General features: G+C 42.2%; 1 protein-coding gene across 14 annotated transcripts in view; it reads right to left on the bottom strand.

The window, feature by feature from the left end:
* Positions 1–12786, bottom strand: part of PARD3B (par-3 family cell polarity regulator beta) — a 1110743-nt gene that overhangs the window by 50597 nt on the left and 1047360 nt on the right. For all 14 annotated transcript variants that reach the window (XR_014078966.1, XR_014078967.1, XM_081577736.1 and 11 more), the window contains one exon: positions 11228–11307. Coding sequence is in view for 12 of the 14 variants with exons in the window: in XM_081577736.1 (XP_081433862.1) it covers positions 11228–11307 (80 nt within the window). In the remaining 2 variants the exon portion in view is untranslated. The remainder of the gene's footprint in view (positions 1–11227; positions 11308–12786) is intronic.

Here is a 12786-nt window from a genome sequence, read left to right as displayed (position 1 = left end):
CTAAAGCAAAGTAATCAAGTGACCATCCCCAAGGAAAAGAAATGCAAAAATGGAAAATGGTTGCCCCAGGGGGCCTTACAAATAACTGAGAAAAGAAAAGATATACCCATTTGAAAGCAGAGTTCCAAAGAATGGCAAGGAGAGATAAGAAAGCCTTCCTCAGTGATCAATGCAAAAAAACAGAGGAAAACAATAGAATGGGAAAGATTAGAGATCTCTTTGAGAAAATTAGAGATACCAAGGGAATATTTCATGCAAAGATGGGCACAATAAAGGACAGAAATGTCCTAACAGAAGCAGAAGATATGAAGAAGAGGTGGCAAGAACACACAGAAGAACTATACAAAAAAGATCTGCATGACCCAGATAACCATGATGGTGTGGTCACTCACCTAGAGCCAGACATCCTGGAATGAGAAGTCAAGTGGGCCTTAGGAAGCATCACTACGAACAAAGCTAGTGGAGGTGATGGAATTCCAGTTGAGCTATTTCAAAACCTAAAAGATGATGCTGTGAAAAGTGCTGCACTCAATACGCTAGCAAATTTGGAAAACTCAGCAGTGGCCACAGGACTGGAAAAGGTCAGTTTTCATTCCAATCTCAAAGAAAGGCAATGCCAAAGAATGCTCAAACTACCACACAATTGCACTCATCTCACATGCTAGTAAAGTAATGCTCAAAATTCTCCAAGCCAGGCTTCAACAATACATGAACTGTGAACTTCCAGATGTTCAAGCTGGATTTAGAAAAGGCAGAGGAACCAGAGAACAAATTGCCAACATCTGTTGGATCATAGAAAAAGCGAGAGAGTTCCAGAAAAACATCTACTTCTGCTTTATTGACTATGCCAAAGCCATTGACTGTGTGGATCACAAAATACCATGGAAAATTCTGAAAGAGATGGGAATACCAGACCATCTGACCTGCCTCTTGAGAAATCTGTATGCAGGTCAAGAAGCAACAGTTAGAACTGGACATGGAAGAACAGACTGGTTCCAAATCGGGAAAGGAGTACTTCAGGCTGTATATTGTCACTGTGCTTATTTAACTTATATGCAGAGTACATCATGTGAAATATCAGGCTGGATGAAGCACAAGCTGGAATCAAGACTGCTGGGAGAAATATCAATAACCTCAGATACGCAGATGACACCACCCTTAAGGCAGAAAGTGAAGAAGAACTAAAGAGCCTCTTGATGAAAGTGAAAGAGGAGAGTGAAAAAGTTGGCTTAAAGCTCAACATTCAGAAAACAAAGATCATGGCATCCATTCCCATCACTTCATGGCAAATAGATGGAGAAACAATGGAAACAGTGGCAGACTTTATTTTTTTGGGCTCCAAAATCACTGCAGATGGTGACCGTAGCCATGAAATTAAAAGACGCTTACTCCTTAGAAGAAAAGTTATGACCAACTTAGACAGCATATTAAAAAGCAGAGACATTACTTTGCCAACAAAGGTCAGTCTAGTCAAGGCTATGGTTTTTCCAGTGGTCATGTATGGATGTGAGAGTTGGACTAGAAAGAAAGCTGAGTGCTGAAGAATTGATGCTTTTGAACTGTGGTGTTGGAGAAGACTCTTGAGAGTCCCTTGGACTGGAAGTAGATCCAACCAGTCCATCCTAAAGGAGATCAGTCCTGAATGTTCACTGGAAGGACTGATGTTGAAGCTGAAACTCCAATACTTTGGCCACCTGATGGGAAGAGCTGACTCATTTGAAAAGACCCTGATGCTGGGAAAGATTGATGACAGGAGGAGAAGGTGATGACAGAGGATAAGATGGTTGGATGGCATCACCAACTCAATGGACATTAGTTTGAGTAAGTTCTGGGAGTTGGTGATGGACAGGGAGGCCTGGCATGCTGCCGTCCATGGGGTTGCAAAGAGTTGGACACGACTGAGTGACTGAACTGAACTGAATTGACAAATAACAAGTGCTGGAGAGGGTGTGGTGGTGAACCAATGTAAACTGGCACAGCTATCATGAAGATAATATGGGGGTTCCTCATAAAGCTAAAAATATAATAGAATTACCGGATGATCAAGTAATCCTTCTCCTGGACATAAATATGGACAAAACTGCAATCCAAAAAAATATATGTACCCCAATGTTCACAGCAGCACTATTCACAATAGCCAACACATGGAAATAACCTAAATATCCATCAACTGATGAATGTATAAAGAAGATGTGATACATATATACAATGGAATACTACTCAGTCCTAAAAAAAGAATGAAATATAGCCATTTGCAGCAACATGAAGTCAACTAGAGATTATTATGCTAAGTGAAGTTTAGTCAGGCAGAGATAGACAAATTTTATATGATATCACTTATATATGTTATCTAAAACATGACACAAATGAATCTGTCTAGGAAACAAGAACAAGACTCATAGACATAGAGAACAGACTTGTGGTTGCTAAGGGAGAGGGTGGGAGGGGGAAGGATGTACTGGGAATTAGGGATTAGTAGATGCAAACTATTACATACAGAATGATAAACAACAAGATCCTACTGTTAGCACAGGGAACTATATTCAATATTCTGGGATAAACCACAATGGAAAAGAATACAAAAAATGGATGTATATATGTGTATAAGTGAGTCAGTTTGCTGTACAGCAGGAATTAACACAACATAGTAAATCAACTATACTTCAATAAAAAAAGATTCATTGAAAATGATTCTGGGGATATCAGTACTGTAATGGGTCCTAACGTGTTTTAAATCACTAATATTCTAACTAAATTCATAATGGAGGCCTTCGACTGAATAATTAATATCAAATATCCCAACTGGCATCAAGGATATATTGGCTATGAGGAAATGATAAAAAATTTGATTAAAATGGACTTTTATTTGAGGAACTAAGTGACATAAAAATGATATGGCAGCCGCATTAACCCCCTGATCTCAGTGGCTTGGCATCTTTAAGATGGTATTACACACTAGGGCTTTTTGCATTTTTCAGGAAGTTTGAGTTGACAATGGAGACATCTTAATCTCACAAAGAACTAAATTGCTGCTAATTCATCATTTTGTCCTCTGCATTAAGAGTGAGGTGGTGTCAGAGGGGTCAGTCAAATAAGCAGCTGACTTTATGGGGCAGGGGAAGTAGAGACAAGATATTCAGGGACTGAGGAGAGAAGATGAGAAAGTTGAATCTGGTGGGATAAAAGAGTTTCATTGATTTTCAAAAGCATTAAACTCTGTCACATGCAGATGTGACACAAGTTCCTCAGGCCATGTTAGCATTCCTGCAAAGTCAGAGCCATAGTCACAGCCAGGGGTGCTGAGAGGTAGCTTTTCACTGTAAGAATGGGCTATTCAGGTAAAGTTGTGTCACCAGAAAGGTGACAGGGAGACTGGCCATGATTCCTTGGATCTAGATGAAGGACAAAAGGCTCTGTCTAGAGACTTGTGAAGAGGAAGTATTTGTAACTGAAATGGCCTCAAACCCCAGGTGAACATTAGACTGGCTGCCAGGGCTGCGGCGAGCAGGACATACATTCTCATGAAGCATCCTATTTGACAAACTGGCCTTGTGGCAGAGAGAAGTACTCAATTAGGTAGTGTGGAGACTTTGTCAGCTTATGCAGATCCAGGTGGCCAAATCTTCACCTGCACTAGACATGCGCTCCCACACATACACACCTAATGTGCTGTGGCTCAAGTTCTCACTGAACTCATTTAATCACCATCAGCCTCAGCAAAGACCCGGACTGTGGCATTGGTGGAGGTCTTTGCAGAACTCAAGGGTCACTGCCATCTGCTTAGCAAGGGCCAGAAAGTGAGGCAAGGTTGGCAAAGGAAGATTCAATAGCTGTGAACAGAGTGGAGGCTAACTGGAGATGAGAACGAGCGAAGTCAGAGTGTCTTTAAGCAGCGAGGTAAACATCTCTGCGGATATTATAACCTAGTGGGTGCTGTGCATGTTGCAGGCTTCAAAGTCGGCTGTGCACTTGAGATTGGAGTCTTCTTGGGGCTGGGCAAAGGCAGATGTAGGTGAGAAAGCTGAAACCCACCAAGCAAACCAACTGACACGTTAAAGTGTAAGTCTGCTGTTATGATGTGTTCTTCTAGTCTGGACACAATCCTACCCAGCACCGACTTAGAAGGCGGGTTTATTTTGGGTTCCAAGGAAGCACGCATAAGGTTTTTGCTCCTTCTAGAGTTGCTCTTTCTACCTCAAATCAGTTCTAGCGTGTAACTTCTCGTGCTAAACTCAAGCTGTTTGAACTGTTCAGAGAGAACTTTTTTCCCCCTTAAGTAACTCACGTTAATACGGGTAAGAGCACCATCAGGACTGAATCCAGATCCGGCCTGAGCAGGTCTTTGTCTCACATCAGTCCCCGAAAGGGAGACTCTCTCCTCGGGAGCGCTCATGAAGCTTTGCATCAGAAAATTTATCATCATCTCTTTTCTTCTGGGTAGATATTATTCTTAATCTTAAAGAACCAAAGTACCAATTTGCAGACACGGCTTTTTCAACTCTCAGGAGTGTTCTAACAAAACAGGATTCCCCTCTTGGTGGGCAAAGTCTATTGCTTAATGTTCATCTAGCAATTATGCATTAAACTGTTCATATTTCAGAGGAAGGACCCCAGGGAGCGGGAAAAGAATTCATTTTATGACAGCATTGCAGAGATGGCTGAAAGGCATTACCTAACCTGTTCTATTAGTAATGTTCTGTGTCATATGCAAAGATGAATAAGACACGGTCCCTGTCCTCGAAGGCTCTTACACTTTAGTGAGGATGACAAGCAGGTGAGTAAATAACACAGGGTGTGTAATAATCACCGAGTTTGGGTCTGACTCTGAGCTGAATGATCTCAGCCCCCTAGATGTTAAATGTACAAACTCGCAGTCAAGACTGCTCAGGTTCAAGTCTCAGCTCTGCTGCTTCTAGCTGTTGAACCTGGGCAATTTCCCTGAATCTCTCTCTGCGTATGTCCTTGCTTATGAAATGAAGATAATAATAGGGCTGCTATTGAGTCACAGGATTGCTGTGCACATTAAATCAGTCAGTGGATACAAAGCATTTAGAACAGGGCCTGATACATTGTAAGTGCTCAGCAGTGGGTAACTATTTGGACTTCTGGACTTCTACTGACTCTAGAGAAAAGGGACATTCTCAGAAAAAATCAATACTTTAACTGGAAAATAGAGCTCTGAAATAAATGGTAAAAAAATCTTGGGAGGTATTTTTTCCTGCAACTTAGTTAAATAAAAACAAATCTATAAAAACAAAATCTCATCTGTGTACTGGTGTAATTAAAACCCACTGTATACATGGTCCTATGTTAGGTCCTGTTGATAGGTGCAAAAATGATGGGTATAGAACAATATCCGTTGTTTCTAGGAATTTATAATCTAATAGTGGTGGAAAGGGTCAGCAAAGAATCAAAATCTAGTCTAAGATGTTTTCAGTGGCACTGGTAAAGTGGTAAACCGATGTTATGGAAGTTGAAAGGAGGAAGAACTAAAGAAAGATGACAGAGGGCTTGGATTTTGGCATGGGGCCTTTGAGGTATTAGGGGCTTCCCAGTGGCTCAGCAGGAAAGAATCTGCCTGCAATGCAGGAGATGCTGGTTCGATCTCTGGGTTGGGAAGATCCCCTCGAGGAGGGCATGGCAACTCTCTCCAGTATTCTTGTTTGCAGAATCCCATGGACAGAAGAGCCCAGCTGGCTGCAGTCCACAGGGTTGCAAAGAGTCAGACACGACTGAAGCGACTGAGCACACATGCATGCCCTTTGAGGTATCTTGGAGATAGAAGGACGGGTACTTAAGCAGGCAGTGAGATATAAAGATTAGCCAGGTTCATTTTCGATTCATCATCATAGCGGTAAGAACTGACTCTATAAAAATGGTGGAGGGACTTCCCTGGGGTCCAGTGGTAAAGAATCTACCTGCCAATGCGGGGGAAATGGGTTTGACCCCTGGTCCAGGAGGAGATTCCACATGCCGTGGGGTAATTAAGCCCGTGTGCCACAACTACTGAGCCTGCATGTCCTTGAGCCATGCTCTGGAACAAGAGAAGCCACAGGAATGAGAAGCCTGTGCACCACAACAAAAAAGTAGCTACTGCTCGCTGCAATTAGAGAAAGCCTGTGCACAATGACAAAGACCCAGTATGGCCAAAATAATATGTAAATAAAATTTAAAAATTAAAGTTTGAAAAAAAGAGAATGGAGGAGGCAGCTCAGAGAGAATCTATATAGAAAACAGGGCTAGAAAGAATAAATATATGTATATGTATAACTGAATCACTTTGCTGTACCCCTGAAACTAACACAATATTATAAATCAACTACATTCAAATATTCAAAAAAAAAAAAGAAAAACTGGAGGCAGAGTCACCTGGGAGCATCAGTGGCATGGTCAGAAGCCCGGGGCAAGAGGTGCAAGTTCAGAGGCTGGTGTGGAAAGAGAGCCAATTTTTTTCCAAAAAAGTAGCAAAGTGAGAATTTGAAGAGGAAGGCGGGTTGAGGGAAGATCTTTGTTTTCTCTGATGGGGCTGGCCTGCCACCTGAGCCTGGCTCAGCTAGTCCTGACAGCTGGAGGCTTGGTCGGCATGTCAGGTCCTGAGCCGACAGGAGTATCTCTGTAATATCCCAGGATGTTCCCCCACCGGTCAATAGCGGGCCCCCCCCTTACCATATCTGTCCTGCAACAAGAGCATCATGTTCAGCCTTGCTGGTTAATTCACAATGGTGGGTCTCCACCACTCAGGAGACACTGGGTCTGAATCTAAGCCTTGTTGGCCAGGGGTCGTGGCCTCTTACCTAGACCTGAGTTAGTTCCCATGTCCCTGATGTGAGCTCCCTATCTATAAGAACGGCTGTCTCCCAGCAGGCCACCTTAGTTTGTAATGTTCTCTTCATGATCATCTGGACTTTGGGTCTTTCTCTAAGAGCTAGCTGATCCTTCAGCCTCAGTTATGCCCCCAACATATCTTCCTGAGCCATTGGCTCTCCTTTCCTGCACGCTGAGGAACTCCCAGCAAACTGTGCAGCTGAGCCTCTGAGTTCACAGTTGTAAGCAGAGGGAGGAAAGCCACTGCCAAGGGCTTAATGATATAGCTGGGAGAGGGGTAGTCGATGATGTAGGGTCCCTGAAAAGCCAGTGAGAATGAGCTCTGCTATACAGGTCTGACTCATTAAAAAAGGGAACACATCATTCCCAGAGAGAAAACTAAAAAGAACTAACAATATAAAAAAAAAAAAATCCTTAAAATATGTCAGCCAGCTTCTTCACTAAGGGTTTTGCTCGAATCACTGAATTTAATACTCATACAAGCATTATACAGAGTCCCTAATATCATCCCCAATTTGCAGATTAAAAAACTGAGCCTGGACCAGTTGGATCCTTGCTCAAGATCCCACAGGTGAGATGTGATGGATGGGGCTATAATTATGGCCTGACTCCAAGTCCATGCCTTTACATCTCCCCTTGGGAAGCGTGTGTTGGTGAAGACAGAGTGAGTCTGAATTGCAGGGAGCTGAAGCTGAGGAACTAAGGTTGAATGTCTCAAGGTCGTAAAGAAAAGGAAGTGAGATCATCTCTAGAGACTGGGCCTGGGGGGCTTAGTCATCTTTGCAGAACTTAACGGGAGCAGAAAAGGGTTGGAACGGCCACTGTGGGACAGTCAAGGGAGTTGACAGCACGACTAAAAGGAATTCTGGACAGCAGCAGGGGCCCAGCTGGGGCTGGATAATGTGAATTTTGTAGTGGAACCAATGAACACTTTTCTGAGTTTCTCCAGCAACCTTTCATCGCCCTTGCATGCAGGACCACAGAAGAGATGGAGAGCCTTTTTGCTCCCTCCTCAGGACTCAACACTTGATTACAAGCCCGGAAGAGCAACATCATGGGCTGATGCACTGAGCCATCTGCAGAGAAGGGATAATGGGGTCTTGTGGGGGTCGGGGATGGGCCAGATGGGAATGATGGAGGCTGGAGATGGGAGAGGAGAGTTTACTGCTGAACGGCTGGACCAGGAGGAGGTCTGTAAAATCAGAATGGGGCCTGGGAGAACTGAAAGAGGCTGGGAGGCTGAAGTGAAAAAGAAGCTGTTTGCAAAAATACATACGTTGTTGTTCACACATTATAGCAGCCCAGGAAACAGCCACTTCCCTGCTCACCCAGGGTGAGTAATAATTTGTGTCAGGCAAGAATAAGGGGAGGCTGATTTCCCTCTGTTTACTATCAAAGAAAAGTGGGGGCTGGACGGCCTGGGTAAAACATTGGCCTTGGGAAAAGCTTGGTGCTTTCTAACGAGGTTGTATTACAACCACGCTCTGCTTTCCAAAACAGCACCCTCAGGAGAAAAGAAATAAAGTCATTTTTCTGCAGAGGTAGAAGATTTAACATTGCTTAACAATAACACTTAACATCGCTTAGCCCTTAGCCTTAGGCAACCCCATAACTACCAAGTGCTGGGAATTGTCTTTTTTCCTGAGCAGGCTAGGGCTCTGGCGTTATTTTGTCAAGTGTCACTGAGCCTGGCAGCAGGCTGTAAGGGGCTCCTTTAAAATGAGAGTTCCATGAAAACATGGCAGGGTGCCCCTTGACTAGGGCTGCTCACCAACTCCATTCACTGGGGGGCATTTTCTCTCTGTGTTGATGGCTCCAAATCTGGCATATAAATCAACAATATTAAGTTTATCTTAAAACTCCTGTGACGTTCTCCACAAACAGCACAGGAGCCAAATCAGGCAGCAGCATATTAAGTCTCCAATAAGGTTGGCCACTGACTTCCTATAAGTAGAATTATTCCTATTTTTAATTAAAAATTTAGCTCCATAAATATTTTAAAGCTCCCCACCTCTGTGACTAAGAGGGGATCCGGTGCCTACAGAGATGTGGTCCCCTCACTCCCCTGACAAAGGAGCAGTGGAGCTGGTGAGATTCAATTAAATGGACAGTAAAATCTCTAGGGGGAGGTTGGGGGGAGTTGGGGGATGAGAAAACCAGGGTAAATGTCACTGGCACACAGAAGCCGGTAGTCTGTCTCCTGCTTAGGCATTTGCATCTTGTTGGGTAAATATGGACCTCCCCTGGATGGATTAGAGGACGTGGGTGGGGATTCTCTGCACCTCCCCCTTAGATATTGAGATGGAAACTCAAGTTTGAGCCCCTGCATTAAAAAAAATCAGTGCCAGGGACAGCTCACACACTTATCTGAGCCTTATTTATTCTCCATCATGACTCCTTCTTACCAGGAATCTAAAAAGGTATGTCAGCACCTGTAGCCCATCACTTTGGCCACTGGGTTACGTGTGTGAGTGGACTGTTCGTCAAAACTGTTTTCAGTCTAAAATGTTTCACTTTGGGCTACAGTTATATTCTTAAGGCTGGCAGGATTTTGTCAATGCATATATTGTGATGGCAGCTCCCGGAGTCACAAATAGCATCACTGTATTGCCTCTGTCAAAAAACTCCCTCTACGGTATTTAATCCTAAAACAGACGTGTTTAGAGTCAGCCATGATTGTACATTTCAGGGCTTATTAGTAAACATAAATAGGAGTTGGAAATTCAGAGGACTTTATGTTCATTATTACTCATCTAAGCATTGGTTGCATTCTCACAAAAAGTGGACCTGCTGCCTCCTGTCCTAGACAGTGGGTCCTGAGGATAAACTGGCCACAGTGTCTCCAGTCTCCAGATTCTCAGGGCCTTATACATAGTAGATGATCAATAGATACTTGAGGAAGGAATGAATGAGCGAAATTTACAGAATTTCTGTACTTATAAATGCTATTTCTGTTCTTTTGATTTGTACCCAAAAAGAAAAATCCATTTCCGCAGTCCGAGTACAAGTTGGCCAGGAAAGATATTAAACTGTTTCCAGTTTTCCTTTTTCTTCCTCTTCTAAGAACAGTACTTTCCATCTGCCTTAACCACAATTTCCACACACTTCAATATTGAAAGCCAGAAATTTTATATTTAAAATGAGTTTTGGAGACTACTTCTATTTTTTAAAATGAAAACAAAATACTAGGCCAGGGGAAAAAATCAGAAGAGGAAAGAAATCGAGGATGAGAAAAATAACTATGAGACAACATATAAAAAGAGAAATCAGGGAGACAAAATATAGTCGTACAGAAGCTTTTAAAATACTGTATTTTGGGTATCCTGCTCAATCAGTGTTCAAAACTGGTTCTCTGCTAGATCTGAGATTTTATTACTTTTGAAAATCAACATACTATTTATAAGAGCAGATGGTCACTTACGCTATGCCTGTTGTAATATTCAGGATGTTATTCTTGTCAATTCACACACAGATATATAGTCAACATGCAACTCAAAATGGTAACTCAGCCATGAGCTAGCACTTTAACAATTCAGTTTGATGATGGAAAAGCTCTCCTCAGGGTACACCTGCATCCCTCTTTTTAAAAGGGGACATTCTGTAACATTTTAGTTTTCTGGCTGGCATTAACATTTCTTTGTTTTTGTTTTTCAAACTCACACATTCTCACACTCAACTCACTTAACTCCCATGGTCACTGAAGTCTATGTCATCCTGGAAAGGATTCTCCTTTGTCATGTGTTACTGATTGCAGACTAAAATTATTCTTCATCTCCCCGATAAGAGGACAAACCTTTGAGAATGGTATCTCATTTTCAGGGTGTCTAGTTATAGCATAAGCAGCTTTTGTTAGGCCAGAATCGCCAAGCGAACTTTCCCACCCAGGTGTCTCTTCCCCTCACTGGGTCAGTGCCTCTCAGCAATATTTGCCTTTTGCCCAAAGAACTCAGCCAAGTTCTAAATCAAGCGAAAAACACCTTCCCAGTTCACATTTCTCTCCTGCTTTTTAACACCCACAGGAAGCTCCAAGGTTAAAGCTGGCATGCCCTTCCTCATGGGTAATTCCTAGGACAGCGGATTTACTATTTTATTGTCTCTAAGCTGGGTGCAGGCTGTTCAATACCTTTTTATAGCAATGGCTTAGGATTTCCACTCAGAATCCAATATTCTTGCTGACATGTTCAATTGCAATGATATACTATTTTCTTCCCTTAAAAAATAACCCACAAGTGTTTCAATTATTAGCACAGTTGTGAGGATTGCATGAGGGTTGTGGCAGGCGGTGGTAAGGCAAAATTATAACATATTCCTTATTTCAAAGCCAGATTTCTATTTCATGGAGATTTTTCTAAAGACTTTATATGTGGGTGAGAAGGTGAGGGGAGACCCCTTGGTGATGTACCTGGGTAAGGAGGCATACTGTCGCTCCATCCCCTCAAAGCGGAGGTTGTGTGTGTTCCCATCTGGACCCTTTCCAGACACCTGTGGAGAGAAAAGTAATTAGAGATGAAGATCCATTATGCACCCTGGTTACTGACAATGCATCTCAAAATTATAATCAGTGCACAAATGCTGCTGCTGCCTGCCAAAAATCAACCACGGAAAAGCAAGCAAGAACTCAGTATCGTTATAGGAATTGACGATCAAGCCACAAACATGGCATTTAACAACAAAGTCACTTCTTCCAAAAAAGGGTCATTGTCAAACTGACTCCTCCTTGTCACCATGCCAAGGGTATTCTGTAGATTTTTATGACCATTTTTATTTCCTTTTAAAATAGGCTTTAGTTTTCCGAGCAGCTTTAGACTTCCAGGAAAATTGAGAAGATAGTACAGAGAGTTCTCACATATCTGAAACTCAATTTCTCTATAACTAACATCTCATATTCATATGGTACATTTCTTACAATTTATAAATCAATAGTAATACTGTATTGATAACTAAAGTCCATAGTTTCTTCAGATTTTACCCCTAATTTTTTTTCTTTGTTCAGGATCCCATTCAGGACACCATATTACACAGAGTCATCATGTCTCCTTAGGCTTCTCTTGGCTGGGACAGAATGTATATTTAAAAGTACATTTTCATGAAACCTTTCTTTACTGCCTGGGACTGGCAGCAACCACCTAGTTCTTCCACAGATTCTATGAAGCCCTCTCTGATCATCTGAACCTCGCTGAGCTCTGTCAAGAGACATGACGAACAACCACAGAGATGTGACAAACTCTTTTCTATCTAGTGTTGGTCTTTATTGGTTTTGTCACTTTCAATGTATTATATTTCCTGTGTTCACCTCTCTTCAGGTCTCTTCCACAAGTCTCAGATTCTGATGGGCTCTGAGTGACTTGGTCCCAGTAGGTTCTCAATAAAATGTGATAGCTTCATGAATCTAAAGACTTTACATATAGTTTTTGCATATCTATTGTAATAACTAAAAACACATACAGGTAATTTGAAGGTACTTGTTGACTGATCAATTCCTCACCTGTTCATGTCAACATGTGGATTTTTGGCCACCTGTGTGCTTGCTCTTGTGCTGGGGTAGCCCTCGTATAATGGGTATGGAAGGAGTAAACTTAAAACACAGGAAGTCACAGTGTCAAGGTTGTAGAGAAAAATTTTCTAGGTAGTACTAAATCTGGAATTATTTTCTTCCTACCAGAAGTCCCAGATCTCAATGAAACCACCATCCCAGCTTTGGGTGGTGTGTGGAGGGAGGGTTTGTTGGGGGAGATATTGCAAAATAAGCATATACTCACAGTTAGAGTAAGAAAGACTATTTCTGGTGTCAAATGATTACAGGAGGCACTTAAGAGTGCCTCTGTAAAATCTCTTTATATTTTATCAATACATGGAACAGGAGGAGCTGGAATTATTTGAGAGGATGATGTAGCTACCTAGGTAGGATGAAGACTGTACATATAGACTTGGAAGCAGCTACAGAGAGACAGAAATTTCTGC

Source organism: Giraffa tippelskirchi, chromosome 3 (genome assembly GCF_054371585.1).
Source record: "Giraffa tippelskirchi isolate mGirTip1 chromosome 3, T2T-mGirTip1v1.2.pri, whole genome shotgun sequence".
In the NCBI taxonomy this organism is placed as follows: domain Eukaryota; kingdom Metazoa; phylum Chordata; class Mammalia; order Artiodactyla; family Giraffidae; genus Giraffa; species Giraffa tippelskirchi.
Note: the sequence above shows the minus strand (reverse complement) of the source record. Positions and strands in the feature narration are given on the sequence as shown.